Raw genomic sequence first — 21,519 nt, forward strand, 5'->3', positions numbered from 1 at the left:
TCTCTAAGATGTTTCTTCAGCACTGCGAAAAATAAAATAAAATCCTGAAGATAGCACGAGTCAGATTTTGTTGATTCTGAAGAAAAAGGGGAACCCAGATTTCCCGAGTTTACGTCATCCAGAGGTCCATATTTTTTGACACGAGGATCTGTCGCTTGTCCGCAAGCATTGTATCTTGATTTCTGAGCTATCGCAGTGCCCTATGGTAGGCAACTGGATACGCCCATGGGATGGCTGTTTGTTCTCACTGACGTTAAAATATCCTTTAGCTGTAACGGACGCTGCCTCTCCTGCATCTGGAGGAAACAAATAGTATAAACGATCCTAAATTATTATTTTGTCAGTTTCGCTATATCGACATATCTCCTCCTTAAGTGCTGATAGCGTGACTCTGTATTTGATTGATATCTATCCATTTTCGTTGTAGGATATGGAGATGCAGATGACCATGTGAGGTATGAAGCGTGAATGACCAAAATTCGGATATAGAACGATAGATATGAACACATATGTAGAAGTTGGATATAACGTGCAAGTGGTGGCTCGCTTCATCCGTCGCAATTGACCAACCCTCTTCTGGTTTGGGTCAGAGATGGATGGATTATGGTCAACGAAGGAATTGAGAACTGAACCCGACAAGCTCTGTAACCACAACTCTTTAGTTCCAACGAGGAACGAATGTTGCTGGCTTCAATCTATCTTGTTACCAGCCGTGGGTGCGCATCAGATTCACACGCATCGAGTGCGAACACCGTGTGGCGTCGCGGGGAAAAAGACCAACAAACATCTCATTTGCCTACGCATTATATCATCATGCTACGCGGAGCTCCGCAATCTTTTCCCACTTAAATCGGAGTCCCCTTTAAGAAATCTGTTTCCTGTCCTCCAAGTACACATACGTACTTGGGAGTCGGGACATCCTGAACGAGCATTTTATGATTCCATTAGAAGATGCCTTCGTTGGCTCGAGGCCAACTAGCAAAGTAGCCGGATGAGGAACGGCAGCCTACCCAAATCACCCATTGGATCTCTCTCTCTCTCTCAAATGATTCAATCACCAATAATGATTTAGGAGGAAAAGAAGTCAAATGACCTTTTGAAACACCACGCACGCACCCTCCCTGAACAAAGTAGCACTGCTATCATTTTCTGTTGGACTTGAAACACCCAGCATATTGAAACAACCAGCCATTATCCAATTCTACCTTTGCATTCCATTTACGCTGAATACACTATTACAATAATGATATATTTATATAACCCGTCAGTCTTGCCTCTTTTACAAGGTCCCACAACCCACTACGAAAAATTAGAGCCCCATTACAAAAGCGCTTCCATCATTTTCCACTTCCCCACCACTGATTCCAAAAGAAGAGCATATCGAGTAAGCTTTGAAAATTCTCCTCTCACTTGGACTTGGCAGGACACCAAGGGCCTGCCTGCATTTTTTTAGGCATTGACATCGAACCCCGTTTGAAAAAAAAAAGGCTGGAAAGAAAAGGCAAAAGCAAGAACTATGGCATCTGACTTTGATTGCAATTTGAAACTAGGGGAACATTTGATTGTGGGGGTTGAAACGTGACAAATAAGACGTGGGACCCTAAGCATTTGGTGACTTTACTCTTTTAGACAGGACCATGGGATGCTCCCCCCCTTTCAACGGTTCTATGATGGGGGATTTGTTTCTGGCTTGACAATAGTAGTGGTATCTGGTGGTTGTGTATGGTAAATGGCCGTGGCTAGTGTGATGGGCATGATGCAAAGAGCCTTCGATTGAAGAAATTGCATGGCAGCGCCAACATTTTCCTCCATTAGCTTAGCTACCTGCCGTTCAGTGCCATCATTCGACCACTTCTCCCAAGCTGGTTGGTTTCTTCCTCCTTCGCCAGTTTCATCCTATAATTAAAAAGAGCAAGCTCAGCTGCCTGAATGCTAAAGGGAAGGAAGTGAATTATCCTCCATAAACACTATCTTTTCTTTATTACCTCAACTGATGATAGTGGGATGTTCGTTACAAGTGGTGCGACAGCACCAGCTCCGCCCAGTCTACTCATGCTTAATACCTGTTAAGTTAATGACGAGACATTATTTAAAAAGAAAGTTTCCTAACAGTTTGGTGGCACTCCATTTCCCAATTAATGAGGTATGCACTCAATAAGACATTGAATATTCAAAATTTTAATTGCACAACATCAAATATTTCACCTTTTCCAGGCAATCTTCATTTCATAATTTTGTCATCTATTGTGGAGGTATTATCAATCATCAAAATTTATGAGCATCCAAATCTGCCCTAAGGAAAGAAGACATAACTTGCTACTAATTTTTTCATAAAAGTACCATCAGCAGTTCAAGGCACAAAAAAACTTGTTTCACATTTCAGAAATTTAAATACCAAAGAACACACACACACACACACCACAAGAGAGACAAAAGTGAATTCATAATTTGGTGTGGAAATGACCATCATTATTCTAAACAAACAACTCACACCACCAATAATTTGGCATAAAAGTCTGTTTGGATTAGATGAAAGAAAGGAGTTGCTAAAATCACTAATTGGTTCGGCAATCATTAGAACCTTGACTGAGGTAATCAATTATTCACAAACATAAAATAAAGTAAAAGGGGGGAAGGAGTGAATAAAAAACCCACAAGAGAGACAAAAGTTAATTCATAATTTGGTGTGGACATGACCATCATTATTCTAAACAACTCACACCACCAATAATTTGGCATAAAAGTCTGTTTGGATTAGATGAAAGAAAGGAGTTGCTAAAATCACTAATTGGTTCGGCTATCATTAGAACCTTGACTGAGATAATCAATTATTCACAAACATAAAATAAAGTAAAAGGGGGGAAGGAATGAATAAAAACCCTCTAGACTCTTCACAAACACAAGAATATTAATGTTCACCACAAAAAGATCAGCTGGATAAGGATTGTGAAACTGAAACTGGAAATTTTGGTATCATACCTTTACTTGAAGCCTTAAAAACTTCACATAATCCACAATTTCATCAAGCATGGTGGCTCGATCCGTCTGTACAAATAAATTATGCATAAATTGAGGATTGATTGAGAAAGAAGCAAACATTATGCTTAGTGAAACTTCCTTTCCTCCAGTCAACCAAAATCTCTCATTCTATAGTCATATTCCGAGAACGTGCACCTATAAATCCCCACCTACAAACTTGAGGAATCAAGTTTGATGAAAGCTTACACATGCCATATATAAAAAAAAGCCTTTTCTCTTCCCTTCTAATACTTATCACGAGTCCATTTTTTTTACTTTCAAATACGTGTTTCATTCTCAATTCCAGCACAGAAATGACTGGAAATCTAAACCAACAATTTTTTTTCACTGAAAACAGACCACAGATTTGCGACAAGGATGTTGTCATAGTATTTAAAATCATTAACGTCGACTCACACAAGCCCTTCTACTTTTTGAAACAACTTGATTTAGGAAAAGAACTATTAACTTGGTTGAAAAGAAATTGATCTGTACTTTGTTAATTATTCAAAGTTTTCCTTCCAACAAAGAGGCAAGCACGAAATGCGAAATAATTTTCCTACAATATGGAAAACAAAACCCCATTCTGCAAGAAAATTATGAAATGACATAAGAGAAAAGACACTGACCTTGTTGACACTAGGAACCAGCTCCTGCAATGCCCTGATTCTTTCGGCTATTCTTTCTCTGCGCAACTGTGCCCAAAAGGGGAAAAAAAGATCAAGAATGATGGAGCACTTTCTAAGGGGAAAGACAAATGGAATCAGAAGATAAGAAAAAATGAACTTATGAGCCAGCGCCTCAGTCCTCATCAAGTCTTCAAATAATTATCATATACACCAACATTTCATTTTTTATACCAACTATAAAGGTTGTATTAGTCAAAATCACATGCTAACATGCCCATCCAAAGAAAATAGTGTAGGAATACTTTTCAATTCAACACAATATAATCCATGTCAAAACCTTAAGATAAGTTGGTTCCCAGCAGGATTGATAGTAATGACTGAACTAGTAGATTCTAAACCTCTAATCTCAGTTTAGATAACCCCCTCCGACCAAGCATCAGTCTTGTTGACAGTTTCATAAGATCATAAACATCACACAGATGGACTTCTTACTAGAATTTTTTATTATTATTATTGAAGGCCTTTTTACCAGATTTTTCCAAAGAGAGCGGATAAGATTCATCATAATAGGCTTATAAACACAGTATTTTAATCATGTTAATCACCAACCAGCTGTATTTAGCAGCCCCAAAATACTTGCATTGATTGTTCAGTAACAACACACATTAATCAAGCAACAAAAAGCCTCCTTTGAATACAATTGCCAAGCCATCATCCAAATAACATTTTTAATGAACAAAATAATTTGAACAAAAACAGGAACCTATATTTTACTCCTTAACAAGAATGTTAAAGTTGCAATCCCTCTACTCTTCTCATTTTACTTTGTACTCAATAAGGAATTACCAGTGTCTATGATTTTTCTAGAGACATCTGTAGTCTTGACAATATTGCATTATTTCTATGGTTACCATTGTAGTGCATGCTACATTAACCTATTTCCATGGTTCCATTGCTGCACATTCTTAATTAAGCTTACCCGTTCAGCAATACTGTGTGGATCTGTGGCTTGACCTCGTCTAGCCCGTACCCTTGGGCGCATTGCTGGTGGATGCGGTGCTATAGCAACCGTTGTGGGCATTGGTTGACCATGAAAAACCTGCAGAAATACAAGAATCTCATCAACAAAGACCTGAGATTACAGGAAACATATCATCAACAAAGACCAAGATTACAGGAAATATAGCTATTTCACCAGCACTGCTACATCCTCCAATCCCAACCTCATAAAGGTGCAAAAGAAAAAGAAAAAGAAACCAAATATGTGTCATGAAAGAATAAATTTCCGGACAACAGATAATCCAAGTGAGAAAAGATAAACATCAGACATAAAAAATCAAAGTTATTGTGAAAACACCAGAAAAGAAAAGCGGCATTAAGTATAATTTGGCAATCACTAGAAAATATTGACCAGGTGCTTATTGGCATAGATTGGCAATAATGTGAAAGATCACAGCACATAACATATGACCACAAATTGAAAGTTTTCACCACAGGATTGGACTAGAACAAGGTGAACCCAGGTCACAAACTTGAGAGGTGTATCCTGACCAGCTATGACACTGTTACAATTGGTGATTAGATGAACCAAAGAAAATACATGATTCTTATTAAAGCAGAAAAACTGATTCAGTTGAAATCATCTGCACACTTGAGTGGATTTCACTCGAGCAAAATCGAGTTTCTTCTGTTGTCAATTTCAACTTTTACACACATTCCCCGCTCAAATTTTCCTTGCATGCCAACTCCAAAGGCTGACGATTTTGCTAGTTAGCCAGTTGTCTAATCCAGTAAAATCAAATCCCACCACACCCCAAATTTTTGACTTCCCAAGAAATCATTTTTCAACTCAAAAATGTTTTTACCTGTTGCAATTTCAAATCAAATCAGCCAGCTACAATGTTTAGCTGGAAAACACCAGAGTCTTTCTGCTACAGCACCCCCGATGCAATTTCCACTATATTACATAATTTTCCTTACTGACCATAGTCATACAAAAAAGTAATTTTCAATTTAGAGCTAGAAAGAAAACTACAATAAGAAGCATTTGTATTTAAGTGTATCGTAGTAATCAGTCTTAACCACTCAAAAAAACCGACATCAGCCAGCTTTGTATTCTTTTCCTTGTCAAAATACACACATCTTGGAATCTCACAACAGTAAACTCCAAAGATCAACCTACTTTGACGTCTCTATATTAATTATTTTTCCTCCTCCCTCCCTCTCTCTCTAGACTCTAATAGAAAGAACCAGAAGCATTGAAGACATACAAGCAAATATTAAAATAAATAATAATTTATCTAGAGAAATTAAATTGGTTTTTGAATCATAGATTAATTACCATGCTTGCCTCAGGCTTGCATGTTTTAAGTTTCTAAATAAATAGTTCTAATAAAATCAGAATTTCCTTCTCTTTTTTTAATATTTTCGCTCCTACGTTAGCCAAACTTACACCGAAAAAAAAATAAAAAACTTTCACTCACATTTTTCGCTCTACCATCAACAATCTCATCACGGAACCTTTTTCCACTCCCAGACGCCTCCTCGGGCTTCAGAAACCCTCCCTTCCCTTGCTCCAAGCTAAGCCCCAAGGGAAAGCCGTGAAACCCGGCGCTTCCTCCTCCAGGAGCACCGCCAAGGTCGGAGATGTGGCCGGAACCATCACCGGAGCTAAGCTGAAGCATCATAGAAGCTTGAGCAGCAGCGGCGCCAGCCAGGCCAGCATCGGCTCCAACCAAGCCGGCTTCAGCCGAAGCAAAGTTAGGCATCCCGAGGATTTCCTGGAGGAAATCGTCGGTTGGGGGTTCGGTTGGATTATTGGCCATTTGGAGTTGGACTCGGAGGAGTCGAAGTGAGTTGAGATAGAGAGTTGGGGATACAAAATAGCATCAATTTACATGCAAAATCGTTTTAATTGAGAGAGTTAAGGACTGTTTGGTTACCTTCTTCTTTCTTTCTTTTTCTCTTTTTCTTTATAGCTAAGTACTTCGGCTTTCAAGGTTTCAGCTTTTCGCTTTGCTTTGGTTTGCTTTCTAAAACCAGCACAGGTAGCCAGTAACTAGTGAGGAGTACTGAGAGCGGAGAGACAAGGCGAGACAAAAAGGAGAGGCTTTTATCCTGCTTAAAAATATTGTACTTTATGTAAAAGGGATCGCATTTCCTCGAATTTACATTTCCAGCCAATGGTTATCCTTTCTGTTTGGGGTTTGGGATTATTGAGGAACGGTGTCGTTTTTGTCGTGTTTGTGTGCCCAAATGGCCCCTGCCCAGCAAGCCACCTCCCCGGTTCCTTTATGGTGGAAACGTCCGAAGGTCGGGGGATATTAAAAAAATAATAAAAAACTGAAAGCCAAGGTATGCGTCACTATTATTTTACTCTTTCAAAAAAAAAAATATGAATTTATTATTGGAGGTAATATAATTTTTTTCTAGTGCCAGTTCAACTGGCAACCAGGAACATTTTCTTTTTTAAAACGATAATAGTGTAATTACTTATTGGATTATTTTTTATTTATATTATTTAAATAATAATTTGAGTCTTAGATTTTTTTAAAAAACATTTGCATTGCCTTAAATTTTTTTATATTGAAAAAAATTTGAACGACAGGACCCCTGTCTAGTTTTTCTTTGGTATGTGAAAATTTATGAAGTGTTCATAATTATTTTTTTTAATTTGAAGGAATTAAATTTCATTATATGTTTAGTTTGGCATCGCCAGAATCTTATTGCTAAACTAAAGAAAGAAAAAAATGATGCAATATATAATTGAATTTTTGTTTTAAGATTTATGGAAACATAGGTTTAGCTCCATAGTTCTTTCTTAAATCCACACCTTACCCCTTTCAAAGTTTTTTTTTTTTTTTTTAACAGACCTTTCAGAGTTTTGACCTTGGACATTCCAGTAGAAATTCCAAATTCAAACCGTCTGGCGTCCCCTTAGTCATAAAGCTACTACAATTTATGACTTGGAACGGACTCTTTGTTGAATTCCACCTGGTATCATGATATTTAGAATTTAGATTTTATTTGTTTTTGTGTTTTAAAAATATTTTTTAAAAAATTAATTTATTTTTATTTTTATTTTTACTTCAAATTAAAAAAATTTCGGTGTTTTTTATAGTTATTAAACCCGGCTCAGGGGCCGGGTCCCGGATTTCATTGGTCAACCCGGAAAAATTTTAAAAAATAAAGTTTTAATATTTTATATGAAAAAATCCATATAAATATAGGTTATATATATAATGAAGTTTAAAAGAATATTTTAAAAAGTTTTTTATCCCACATTAAAAAGATATTATATTAAACTTTTAAGTTAAAGTATTTAAATCAAAAAAGTTTCTTATCCCGCATTGAAAAAACATAGTTTTTTTCTTGTGAATATTGAGTATATATACCAATAGATTTCAAATCTCACATTGACAAAACATAGTTAGACACGGTCGCATCCAAACCCGATTGTGGGATCGAACATCCAAAAAGACATAGCTCCATTTTGAGTTATGACTTTCCCGCATTATCTCTTAAATGAAGTTGATTTGAGAAACCATGACTTGTCACCTAGCCTTAGAGAAAACCTAAAGTTATAGGCTTGGTTTAGAGAAAGAGCCCAGTGCTATGAGTTTAGCTTATAGGAATAATTCAATTTTTTACAGGCTCAATCTAAGATTGAATTATACTCTCCCTACACCTTTGATGTATAAAAGTTCAATAAAAATCCACCATATTTTTATCAATATTAATGCTACATGAGGGGTACATTATAACAAAAATATATTTTCATCATAGATAAAATATTTTATAGGTCTCTAAATTTATCGAAGGATCTCTAAATTTATCAGATAAGATTTTTTACAGGTATTGACCACCTAGACTTATCAAACACCAGGCACCAACTACTTTGGTTAGGAATAATGAATTGAATTGTCATAATCAAAATATTAAGTGATTACCTATTACATAAACCTTGCCCCAAACTACTTGAATTTTTTGAGATATTATAGCATATATAGCCAAAACAATGAAACATGGTAAAATATTCTTTTCATCTAAAAACAAGTTATTTTACATCAAACATGTCCTTAATAAGCTAAAAATATTTTTCTAAAAAATAAACAAAGATTGGAAATTAATTATAAAATATTTTACCTTAACTATATTTTAAAATATTGTACACAAAATTAAGCACAAATAATAGTGGAACCATTTTTTTATAAAACATTTTACACAAAGTAAATATTCCAAACTAAATTGTCCCACTCTTCCTAACTCAATCCTAATCAATTAAAAGTCTGTTTAGTATTATAGTAATATATATTTTTCAAAGTTTTTTTTGCTTTAAAATATATTAAAATAATATTTTTTTTATAAAATTATTTTTAACATAAATATATCAAAAAAATATAAAAATACTAAAAAATAACTTGAAATAAAAAAAATAAAAAAATAATTTTTTTAAATATTTTTGAAATATAAAAAAAAACAACATGGGGCACTGAAAAACACTTATGAATTGAATTTCTAACAATGGCGATGCTTCGCGTAGCCTCTGAAAAAAATAAACCCTTGCAACATGCAGCGACTGAAAAAAACAAAAAATAAAAAACAGCAGGACCCTCAAACCTCATTCCCTGCTTCTCACTCGCTATTGCTGTTTATGTTCTAAACGAATCAGATCCCACCAACCCTCCATCCGCCAACCCCTACTCCAGAGGTATCATGCCTTGGATAAGATTAAGTCATGTAATTACTCTTTGTAAAACATGGATCATGTACATGCATACACACTAAAGAATCTCATCAATAATCCTCAAATACACGCACATACACTTCATTTGAAGAATTCATTGAGATGTGCAAACGCCACCTTCTTCACCCCCACCAAACATCACTCATCACATAAATGAGGATACATTCTTATTATAAGATTTCAAAAAAACAAATTAAAAAAGTGTTTAGTATTGAAATAATGGTAATTTTTTAATTTTAAAAATATATTAAAATAATATATTTTTTAAAAAAATATTTTTAATACCAACACATTAAAATAATAAAAATATAAAAAAATTTAAGCAAATACAACCTTAACTTTTAAGAGCAACAAATAACATAAACTAGATATTTCAAGAATACATACACTTGAGGGTCTAGCTGTTGTGGTCAACCGTGTGACTTGTTCCGCCCCTGTCCAGGGTTCGACCCTCTATGTGCACGCCTGTCACCCCCGCGGTGCCTTACCTGCCCCTGGGCTTGCAGGATGTCCAGTGGGCCGTGGAGAATAGTCGTGGTGCGCGCAAGCTGGCCCGGACACCCCACGTAAATCAAGAAAAAAAAAAAGAATACACTCACCAGTAAATATTCACATGCATAACATAAACCTGATTTAAATTAGGTTTTAAGTTGAACCGGAAAAATATTAACCCAGTAAAACAACCTAGTTAACATAGTCACCGCAGCTGTGATTTGTACCTGGACTGAACCGAGCCTTAACCACTGGTCGAACCTTTCCTTTTTTGGGCCACATTGTATATCATTGTCGAATAACTAGTTGTCACGTTATCTGAGGACTTGAACAAGACCTGATACTCTTCGAGGTTTCCGATAACCCAATGTGAACAAGGAGCGCTGGTACCTATATATTCTTAACAAAATCGAATCTCTATTCACCATCCAAAACTAACCCTCATTAAAAAAAAACTCGAAAAGTCATATCACAGTACAGCCCCTGAGGCCCGCCCGCCGGCACGCCAAACCTTTTGTGTCAAGATAGCCCTCTTGCTGTGCACTGCGAGTAATGGCTGCTGCCCTGAAATCAACCCCTTCCTTCCTCCAACTGAAGAAACCGGAGACCCATTTCATCGTTCGTAATAAACCCCCTATCGTTTCAACCAGAAGGTTCGCGCCAATGGCGTCTCTCACTGCAACCCGAAGTCTTGGTATAGGAGAAACATTCTCCAATCTCAAGGAACAAGGCAAAGTAGGTACCGCTCCCATAGTAAATTTTTGTTATATGAGGGTTTTGTGTTGATAGTTGACGTGCATTTGATATATATATATATATATATATATATATATATATATATTATTTGAGTAGATGTAGATTGATTTTGCTTGACATGTTGAATGGGTATTGACTTGGATATTGTTTGTAGTTTTGGCAATTTACTCCATTAGCGGAGATTAAAGTTGCACAGAGGAGTCTCTGTGTGTTAGTATCCCTGTTGAATCAAATATTTCTACTGACTTCTGTGTTAGCCATGTCATAAGTAAAGATGGGAGACTAGAGGAGCTCATTTGTGTTATCAATTGATAATATTAGAAGATGAAAAAACTTTTTACATAGGTTGGATTGAATTATTTGTGGGGTTCGGGTTGCGAGGAGGGGATTGGATTAAGAGTTTTGGTCTGGAAAATTTATTTGGATGGGGGAAACTGGTGAGAGGAAATATAATCCATTTCTCATAATGTTGTTTTGATAAGCGTGCTTGTGTGTGAAGGTGGCGCTCATTCCATACATCACAGCCGGTGATCCTGATCTTTCAACAACTGCAGAAGCCTTGAAGTTGTTGGACGCCTGTGGATGTGATATAATTGAACTGGGTGTTCCTTACTCTGATCCTTTGGCAGATGGTCCAGTTATCCAGGTATGACTATAAAGTGGTTGCTGGTTGAATGAATTTTCATATCCATTTTTTAATCGGAGTCTCTTAATTTAGGCTGCAGCTACACGCTCCTTGGCTAGAGGGACCAATTTCGAAGCAATCACATCAATGTTAAAGGAGGTAAGGCCATTATACTACGATGCTATACTTCTACCATGCTGAGACAGAGATAGAATTGGTGGATTGGTGACACTATTGAAATTTTTTTGAAACTGCACAATTCCTTTTGTCATGCTATTATTGCTTAGATTGCAATTAAGCATAGTTTGCTGGAGCATATGGTCATAGGCAAGTGAAGAAGTGACTGCCCATAGAATAAGCATACAGTATCCCCATTTACAACTTTGTTGCCAGTTTCTTTTATTATTTGAATTTCCTTATATTGATTCAACTGTTGACTGCACAGGTGGTTCCCCAAGTATCGTGTCCAATTGCATTATTTACATATTACAATCCAATTCTAAAGCGTGGAATTGAGAAGTTTATGTCCACTGTAAATGACATCGGCGTGCAAGGTAAATGGAAGGTTTATTTTGCAGCACCTAACTGCCTATTTTAATGATCTTTATCATGCCTGAATGATGTGGGAAACAAGGATCACTGTGCGCATTACTAGTTTTTTTTCTCCGTTTATTTTTTGTGAGTTCTGGGTGATGTACAGCATTACTATATGCATAAACCTATACTGGTTTTGCAGGACTTGTGGTCCCAGATGTTCCTCTGGAGGAGACTCAAGTTCTGAGGAAGGAAGCTGTCAAGAATGGGCTTGAACTGGTCTGTCTCACTTCATATTTCAGGATGATGTATTTCCATTTTGTCTATTAATACTGCGTGATATAAAAACACTTCATTTCCTTTTGCTTTGCCAAAAAATCTGAAAACATGTATACTAGTGGCAATTGATTGTAGAGTTGGTGATAGTGTTATAAAAAGAGAAAGGACCCTTTCTTTGCTTTTCTCTTTGGAAAACATAAGTTGTTTGTGATGTATTATTGATCTAAATCAACACCTTTACCTCATTGTTATTATGTTGATGGTGTCTGCTGGTTTTCATTAAAAAAATATTTTTGGTTGTGTGATAATTGAAGCAGGGTACCTTTCGGTGGTGAGCATTGGTTTTCTTGCAATTTACCTTTTGAATTGTCAAGCTTATATGTAGAGTGGCTCGTGAAAGATAAGCATCTACCATGTGTTCACTGTATCTTACTTTGCACCTTGGTGATGCACAGGTACTTCTTACAACACCCACTACTCCAACAGAACGAATGAAAGCCATTGTTGAAGTGGCAGATGGATTTGTGTATCTTGTAAGAGCATTTTAGGAGTTAATTAATCTTTTGTCTTAATCTTAGTTGAGTTCTGATATGAACAAAGATGAAGTACAATGGTTTGCCATCTTTTTTGCCATCTCCATTTCTTCTGAATTGCCATCTTTTGTGACATTTCCATTTTTTCATTAATTATAGGTAAGCTCAGTTGGAGTTACTGGTACTCGTGCTTCTGTAAGTGACAGAGTTCAAACCCTTCTCCAGGATATTAAAGAGGTTTGTCTTTATAATCAGATTTCTTTCACAGGGCCCTCTATTGATAGGTGGCATTGAGACTATTATTGACTCCTTCAGGATGTCTTTTAGTAAATGGCATTACACATCCCTCATTTCAATCTTCTTTTTATGACAGACAACAACCAAACCTGTAGCTGTTGGCTTTGGCATATCAAAACCAGAGCATGTCAAGCAGGTTTGTCTTCAAAACCTGTAGCTGATGGCTTTGGCATAATGTAGCTTGATGCCTATAGATTGTCTTAATGCCGTGTTAGTTTGGAATTTCTTTCTTTTGTAACAGGTAGCAGGATGGGGTGCTGATGGTGTCATTGTTGGTAGTGCGATGGTGAAGTTGTTGGGTGAAGCAAAATCTCCCGAGGAAGGATTGAAGGAACTAGAGAGTTTCACCAAATCTTTGAAAGCTGCGCTTCCTTGAACACAATTTTTTTGGGATGAAATGATAGCTTGTAACTCATATTTTCAACAGCGATATGCATTGAAATTGAATAAAAAGGAATCATGTTGTTTAGTAGCATGGACGTTTCCAGTGTCTTCAACACCTCAAGCACTTTATAAAAGTTACTGCCAGGGTTCTGTTAATTCAATGGAAAATCCACGTGTTTTTCTATCAACCACTGCTGAGTTAGTAGGATCTGAGCTTTGGCTTTCATCCAGCTGCATTGCCATCAGACTCAATATGAATTTGACAAAAAATTGTCATTTTGTGTTTTCGGGGAGGGTAGGGCTATGGCCACCATTGATAGAAAATCAAGCAGTGTGCAAGTTGCTTTTCACGTGACATCTGGTTTATTTGAATAATTTGCATGCCAAGGAAAGATAGCGTAAGAATGTAGTGGCGCAGATTTGAATTCATCGTAGGATTGATCTACATTTCAAACTGCCTCAACATTTCCATTCCTTCATTACAATCCATCTAAGCTCATTTCATTCTTCTAGCATAAGCGTGTGCTTAGAAGACCTGTGCACCCAGAGCTCTGATGTCAGTGCAGGCAGAAAGAGCCTAACAAAGAGGTCGAAACATTCAGCTTCATCCCAAGAAATCTCTTTTGGATGGAAGTTCATCAATTCATGCCATCAAAAGTTCAGAACATCAGATTTCGGTTTGACATCAATTCCGAGCAATAGTATTATTCCAGAAGTGAGGTTTAAGTGTTTCATGGTATACAAGGAAATGGATGTACACTTGGATAGCAAACTAGCCGAGTCCTCGGTTGGTAGGGACGGAGACAGGTTGGTGATAAAATATAGGCATTTTGTTCAGGACTAGTTAAGTCGAGTCACGACACTCCAAACTAGCAAAGCTTATCTGCGTGCGACCATACTTTTTGGCTCAAAGTTTGGGGTCTTTCCTAAAAGGAAACAAGATAGCCCCCATCAAACCAAGAGTTGGTGTCACCTTACGAAATCCGACGTGGCAAGTCTCAAGCTACAAAAGACTAGCTGCAAACTTTGCAATGGTAAAAAAAAGGGCCAACAGATACCAACTGCTTGCAAATATTATATTTCAAGTCATTTCAGTCTGGGTTTGCCACAACATACCGTGAGGTGAGGAGCATTAAACAAAGGGATTCAATTATGTAGCACAATCAAAGCTGTTCCATGTCACTCCTAAGAATGATTTATTCTAAGTATTCCATCAAAACACCCCCAAATTGCAATTACAATATACTGATCAAAACAGGAAGAGAAGCGACTAAATCAAGCAGTAAATGAGAGCTATTCCACAATATACAGCTGGGGGAGGACGATAAAGCACTGAACAAGCAATGAGCATAAGCTTCATGTCTCTGCTCAACGCCTTCCAGATGCCACTGATTCCGCAGAAAAGAGGTACTTCACTCTTGAAAGAACTGAATCCTGTGTTGGGTCATAAGGATGGTCTTTCGAAGGAATCTCCAAAATCGCTGGAACTGGCTTGTTGTAGCTATCGACCAAAAATCTTATCATGTTTGCAACCTGAAAAACAGAGGATGAAAAGGTTACCTTTTAATTAAAAATTCCCAAAGCAAATCAAGTGCAAGGGAAAAAAATGCTGAATTTTTTTTTGTGTGTGTGTGTGTGTGAGAGAGAGAGAGAGAAATATCAAATAACTAATTCAATAAAGGGGGTAAAGAACAGTGAAATTGAAAAACAGACAGAAGTCACAGACCAATGCACTAGAGCAATGCTGAATCTACAATGGTGCGGTGCCGAGAACAGATGTGGAACTAAGTGAGCTATTCATTATAGCACCACCCCAAACAGGGTATTGCATATTTGATCAAAATTTCATTTGTGTTCTTTAAGCATCCAAATATTCAAACATGTGAAGACGTAACTGCTCCAACCTAATACCAGATTAGCACTAACAATTTAATCAATGTAGTCCTTGACAATTGTCACAGACTTACGGTTCCTCTATGCATCATAACTGGAAAAGATGGCTTTGAGAGACTATTGCTTCCATTAACATTGAACCAGAGCAGGAAAGAAAGAAAGAGCTATCGTGCGACACTTATGCTTCAAATGCAAAAGACTGGAGCATCTTTTGAACTAATGAGTAGTTAAATGTTAAAGGTGACAAGTATTCAATAAAAAAGAGCATACATATCTGTACAAAATCATGATAAATTAATTAAAATGACCACGAGTTCAAGAAACAACTTACAAATTGACTTATCAGCACTATGGCTATATCCTCCCTTGTCGTGAACTCTTTAAATGCATCTTCAATTTGTTTAACAGTTGTTTCTAAGAAGCATAATGAAACATTTTCATAAGCAAAGGACAATAGCATCAGCAATAGCATTTCTGAAAAGAATATCCACACTGAACACAACTCTCTATTTGATGGGTTAAGGAAAGAGAGAAAATCTGAATTTAGAACCTGTCAATAAATGTTCCAGCCTTGGAAGAGGATCCCAGGCATTATTGGCAATCAAACCAAACATTATCAAATCAAAGTTCTTTTGTAAATGGTAAGCTCTTTCATTCCAAGAATGACATATAAAGTAAAGCATTAAATTGGAGCTTGAAGAGTGAGCTGCAGTGGACAATTCATTTAGACATGATGGACTTTCCTGTATTGGGGATATGACAATTTTATGTTTATGAACCTATGATTAACCACAGGCTTTCATATTGCCCCTTTCCCACCCTTTCAGCAACTGGTTATGATAAGCATCCCTGCAGAGTTCATAATAAAAAATTGGGTTTTACGGCGGTCCTTCTTTTTTTTTTGTGGGGGGGGGGGGGTGTTGGGGATGGAGTAATGTGATGGAAGTAGAATCAATTTGAATAAAATTAGAACAAAAAAAAAAGGTAGAAAGAGGAAACAAAGCAGAAGGATATGACTTTGACATCAGTTTCAATAATTCACCATGAAGAAACCAAAATTTTAAAAGAATACCCTGACATTTATGTGACAAGTATATAATGATATAGTTACATTCAACCACAAAGATGGATTCCCTCAAAGAATTGTATCCGCCACAACAACATCCTAGAAACATGGTATTGCTCAAACATTTAAATTTTGTTGGGTCCAAATCCAGTGCTTCTCCTTGCCAGATGATGAATCAGAAATTCTACGTGGTTTCGTACTTCATCTTTTAGTCAAGCAACCCCTCATATGCTTATTCATATATTTGGATTAAATTTCAAATGGGATATCCAAATCAATACAGAAAGCACCAAAGAAAATAGTTTATCATGAAAGTGGAGATTGGCATAACCCATGTTCAGATAAAGATGCATCGAAAGCGAAAAAGGCATTCAAATTTCAAGAACATACTGGAATCCACGATGAGGTAATTCGTCTTTCTCCGCAAATCAACATTACCCACTCCAGCCATCAAAAGTCCAACAATCGTGTCCTACATCAAATTAACATACTTGAATTTGTTAAACATCTCTCTCTTTTTTCCTACAAAGGAAATCGATGAATCCTCTCTTACCTCATCGGCAATCATTGCAATGAGTGCAGAGTTGTTGGTCGCGATTTGAGCTCTGTTTGCCATTTAAGATGAATGATAATGCAACTACAAAACAAACAGTAAAAAAGATGCAGAGGAAAGATCCATTATCATTAATCATAATTCAGCAACCAAACATGCGCTATTTTAAATAAAATAAAAAACATCATAAGACAGCGAGAACCGCTTTGTCAATTAAATCTAGTACCTTTGGATTTGGATTTGGATTATTCTTCGAGTCAGGGCGGTTTTCTTGAATCGAATGGAATGGATCGCGATATTTGAGAGAGAGAGAGAGAGCAGGAAATTATGGTCTGAATCAGGAATTAAGATGTGAACAAGCGAGAAGATGTTATCCCACGCACCGTATTATGCTAGTACTCGATACAGCTCACCACCCGTTCTAGCTGTTTTTAATAAACGGCGTCGTGGCTTCAAGGTGCTCCGTACCAGCTAGTTTTCTTTTCTGCTACCGCTGCTTTTAACACGCACGGATCATGTGGTAACGTTTAAAGTGGTGTTTGGGATAATTGTTTGGTTGCAGTTTTTATATTTAAAGTGTTTTTTTATTTAAAAATATATTAAAATAATTTTTTTATTTTTTTAATATAAATATATTAAAATAATTTTAAAATAAAAAAAATAATTTGAAATAAAAAATATTTAAAGTTTTTAAAAATTCTAGTTGAAACATGGCCAAACACCCCTAAAACTGCAAAAAATAAGCAATTGGTTGTAAGAATTTTTATAACAAGCAATTAATGAATAAATATTCGTTAAATAAAAAATATATTTAACCTGAGGTTTAAAACTAAGTTTAGAGTTATTTTTTTTTTAAATGGTGATACTTTATTTTATAACAAACGAAATAACGATAATGAGGACTGTTTTGATTGAATAGATAAAAATAAATTTTTATATTTTTTAAATATAAAATGAGTATAATGTATATTTTTTTTATTTTTAAACAGTAATTAAACACTACAGTATAATAAGCTTGTCTTAAACTTTAAAATTTAGATTTAAAGATAACCAGTTTTTCATATATATATATATATGGTTATTCAGCATAGATTAGCTTAAGAAATTGATCATGGCCAATTATAATATCTAAAAATTCATCATGTGGTGATGATTTCCTGGCTGTTTCTGGTGGTATCATGAACCCCCACGATAAGTAAAAGAGAGAATAAGTTTACGCGCACAAAAAAATCTCAAGAGAGGATCAGCACAGAAGGAAGAAAAGAACAAACAATGAACAGTGTGTTCTCAGTCGACGATTTCTCGGACCCGTTCTGGCCGTCTCCTCCTCCGTCTCCACCATCAACAGCTCCGGCGATGAATAGAAGCGAATCGGAATGGGCGCTAGAGAAGTTTCTACTAGAAGTCTCCGCGGCCTCCGTGTCCAGCGATACCAACATCGCCGCTCCTTCGGCGCTTTCTCAATCGTCCACGTCATCGATACCTCCTGAGAATGGTGAGGATGAGGTGGTGGAGATCACAAAGCATCCAAATCCTCATCCGCAGCCGTTGGGTCGCAATCTAACGAACCCGATTGATTCCGATGAGTACCGCGCTTTTCTCAAGTCGAAGCTCGATCGCGCTTGTACTGCCGTGGCCATGTCTAGGGTATATGCATACTGATTGAATTGTGTGCGCATGCTTGACATGTGTTTTTGATTGGTAATTTACTGAAAAAAACTGCAGGAATCCGATGTTATAAAGCCGGAAGATTTCTCTTCGTTACTGGAAGATCAAAGGCTAGCTGCTGGAAATGTTTCTTTGGGAACGCAAGCTTTTCGTAAGATTTTTGCCTGCATCTTCTTGAATTGTTTATCTCAATTGCTGATTGCACTTAGCACGTTTGTAATCAATACTGCTCAACTGATAATATTTAAAAAGAAAAGAACAGAAAAAACTGTTAATAATATTCTTTCAAAGATCATACATGCTCTTAATTTTAATCGACTGCGGTAAAAAAGCCCCTTGGATTGTAACATGCTTGACTGGTGAGAATTGTTTGAGCTATTTGTGTTTTGGCGGATATGGTATGCACCTTTAGGAGATAAGCATGTAGTTGGAATCAAGTTCCTTGCTCTTGAAGTGCGTCTTGCTAACTACATAAGCTCAGAAACTAGAATAGAACACACCTTATAGTGCATCCACAAAACCCCTGATTTGTACGATGTACATTTATCAGATAAGTTGATCAAAGTTGCGATATGCCTTTCTCTCTGCTCACTTTCATCCTTGTTTGTTCCCTTGTACTCTTAAATGTTCTTCACCTAATTTCCACAAAGTCATATAAATTAGAATTGTTGTATGTGGTGCTCTCATCTTATGCAAGGTTTGCGTTTTAATTGCTGCAAATCTCTGAATTGCACCCAGAGCGATTTCATGCTTCATTTTTCTTTTCACTCCTCTGAAATTCAGGTCGCAGCAATATCTTGTTTGACTTTTAACCATTATAGGCACTGGTCATGGCATCTCAATGGCACAAATTGGAGCAGATGGTGGTTCACCTGGCATTCCAGCTTTACCCACTGTACAGAAAAAACAAGAGGTCCAAACCAGGCAAACAACCAGTGGGTCATCAAGAGAAGATTCGGATGATGATGACCTTGAAGGAGACACGGGAACCAATGAAAATAGGGATCCTACTGATGCAAAACGCGTGAGGAGGTATCCTCTTATTTATTAATATTCTTGCTTGGTCTAAGAGGTTCCAAGGACAATTTATTGACTTTGTATTCTTTGCTCATATGCCTCCCACTTCTCCCTATATTTTGCATTTATACGGGCAAATATTATTTTGAGGGATTCACACATTAGTGCTTGAGTTATTGGTGAATCAAACTTTGTTTTAGGATGGGAGCAGAATAATTGTCAATGCTTTCTAATAAAATCAGAGACAGCCTCACTAAACCCGACCTAACTGCCTCCCTGGGGGATTTTGGGGTGGGAGGAGTCTGTCTCTAGGTTTTGGGATAAACAAATTCTCACTGCATGCAAGTTTATTATTGTCTCAAAAATGAAGGACTTTCACCAAACACTGTTGATATCTTGAAAATGACTCAGGATGCAGTCGAATCGAGAGTCAGCTAGACGCTCTAGAAGAAGAAAACAAGCACAGCTGAACGAACGTGAAACACAGGTTGCCCAATACTCTTCTGTGGCACTCCTGTGCCTTTTATATGATTCTTTATTAAAAACTGAGTCTATTTATATGATATCCTAAAGGTTGGTCAACTACGGGATGAACGCTCTTCTCTGCTATCACGCTTCACTGATGTAAATCAAAAGTGTGATGCTGCTTCTATTGATAATAGAATTTTGAAGGCTGATATTGAAACCTTAAGGGCAAAGGTAAGTCATTTGCTTCACCTATTTAGCTGCTTTGAGGATTCCTGTTGTTGTTTGAAATCGCTTAGTAATCCACTTTCAGACTCATGCTACAAGATCATGATGTTTGAGAAAATGAAATCCTTATAAAATCATCAAACATGCATCATAGGATGTCTCATAGAAACTAATCACATCACATCATGGAAACTTCTGTCTCCATGCAGAGCACACGAAATAGTTATGCATGTGTGGGGTGACAAACTACATCGGGTAAAACTTCTGTCAAGAGTATGCCCTCCTACAAAGTTCAAGAGTCATAGCAACAATTTTTACAAGGTCAGAACAAGCGATTTGCATGTGCTTTGTTTCCGGTGTTACTATTAGTTGCCACAGAGTTTGTTAGTCATGTGTGAAGTGCATTGGTGTCCTAGTCTTAAAACAGCTCTATTTATTGCATTTGCTACCATGAGCTGCTATGATTTACTCCGCTGAAGAAATTTACCAAATTTCTCAAGGGCAGCTATTTTATTCAACTTTCCAGGTCAAGATGGTCGAAGAACAAGTTAAACGAGTGACAGGTTTGAACCCAATGCTTCTAGCAGGGTTTAACGTGCCTAGCCCTGGGATGCCATTTGTTGGTGGCCAAGCGGATGCATCTACAAATGTTGCTGTACCAATGCAACCAAACCCCCACCAATTCTTTCACCAGCCAGTTCATGGTATTACCTCTGCTGCTCCACATTTCCAAAGACTAAACAACAGCTTCCCTAACGACTTAGTTCCTCTCGCCACAAATCCACAAACTGACAATGGAACCAGTAATAATGGTGGAATGGCTTCAATGAAACTCTCAGCTGGTGGCCGAGGTCTGGGTGCCATGCCTTCCACGCAACAGGTGCAAAAGCAGGCTAGTTCTACTGGCGGTCCTGCTGGGGCCATGCCTATGTGTGACTCGGGACTTCCTCATGTGTTCGAAAAGGATGGCAAAAAGAAATGAATTGGGTTTTGCCCCTTCCATTCTGGTGGTTTTTTGGAAGTGGGGGCATGCAAAGTTTATCTCGTGGTACAAACACGAGTTGAAATAATTCTGACTTTCAAGACATGCTGGGTTTTCTGCTTATAGTTTACAAATAAACCTTTTCTACTAGTAGATCATTCTATTTTATTTTTTTAATCTAGATGCGGGACATGTTTATACAACATAGGGTGTCAATAGGAGCATTGCTTATAACGATCTCCATTCAAGGGGCCGTTGTAATTATCCTTGCATGTTAGATTTTGAAGATGGAAGACATTTCATGAAGGCATTAAAACTTATTTTCCTCATGCAAGTGTAGCAGTTCCTAATTTC

General features: G+C 37.0%; 4 protein-coding genes across 4 annotated transcripts; 2 read left to right on the forward strand and 2 right to left on the reverse strand.

The window, feature by feature from the left end:
- Positions 1 to 1,191: 1,191 nt before the first annotated feature.
- LOC133694492 (transcription factor UNE12-like) lies at positions 1,192 to 6,745 on the reverse strand. Its single transcript, XM_062116023.1, has 6 exons — positions 6,131 to 6,745; positions 4,627 to 4,746; positions 3,648 to 3,713; positions 2,980 to 3,045; positions 1,986 to 2,063; positions 1,192 to 1,896 (listed from the first exon to the last, which is right to left on the reverse strand). The coding sequence occupies exons 1-6, from the start codon at positions 6,470 to 6,472 to the stop codon at positions 1,666 to 1,668; spliced, it is 903 nt and encodes a 300-aa protein (XP_061972007.1). The 5' UTR covers positions 6,473 to 6,745; the 3' UTR covers positions 1,192 to 1,665.
- A 3,452-nt stretch (positions 6,746 to 10,197) lies between these two features.
- On the forward strand, positions 10,198 to 13,384 carry LOC133693724 (tryptophan synthase alpha chain-like). The gene is made up of 9 exons (XM_062115005.1): positions 10,198 to 10,620; positions 11,141 to 11,287; positions 11,360 to 11,425; positions 11,712 to 11,820; positions 12,003 to 12,079; positions 12,535 to 12,612; positions 12,772 to 12,849; positions 12,986 to 13,045; positions 13,151 to 13,384. The coding sequence occupies exons 1-9, from the start codon at positions 10,438 to 10,440 to the stop codon at positions 13,283 to 13,285; spliced, it is 933 nt and encodes a 310-aa protein (XP_061970989.1). The 5' UTR covers positions 10,198 to 10,437; the 3' UTR covers positions 13,286 to 13,384.
- A 962-nt stretch (positions 13,385 to 14,346) lies between these two features.
- Positions 14,347 to 17,299, reverse strand: LOC133695386 (V-type proton ATPase subunit F). The gene is made up of 5 exons (XM_062117359.1): positions 17,032 to 17,299; positions 16,806 to 16,889; positions 16,643 to 16,724; positions 15,518 to 15,600; positions 14,347 to 14,826 (listed from the first exon to the last, which is right to left on the reverse strand). The coding sequence occupies exons 2-5, from the start codon at positions 16,866 to 16,868 to the stop codon at positions 14,662 to 14,664; spliced, it is 393 nt and encodes a 130-aa protein (XP_061973343.1). The 5' UTR covers positions 16,869 to 16,889; positions 17,032 to 17,299; the 3' UTR covers positions 14,347 to 14,661.
- Positions 17,300 to 17,895: 596 nt separating this feature from the next.
- On the forward strand, positions 17,896 to 21,494 carry LOC133694567 (light-inducible protein CPRF2-like). Its single transcript, XM_062116123.1, has 6 exons — positions 17,896 to 18,452; positions 18,531 to 18,624; positions 19,295 to 19,505; positions 19,902 to 19,977; positions 20,064 to 20,189; positions 20,710 to 21,494. The coding sequence occupies exons 1-6, from the start codon at positions 18,078 to 18,080 to the stop codon at positions 21,163 to 21,165; spliced, it is 1,338 nt and encodes a 445-aa protein (XP_061972107.1). The 5' UTR covers positions 17,896 to 18,077; the 3' UTR covers positions 21,166 to 21,494.
- The last annotated feature ends 25 nt before the right edge of the window (positions 21,495 to 21,519 follow it).

The sequence above is a fragment of the Populus nigra genome, chromosome 5 (genome assembly GCF_951802175.1).
Source record: "Populus nigra chromosome 5, ddPopNigr1.1, whole genome shotgun sequence".
NCBI classification, from domain to species: Eukaryota; Viridiplantae; Streptophyta; class Magnoliopsida; order Malpighiales; family Salicaceae; genus Populus; species Populus nigra.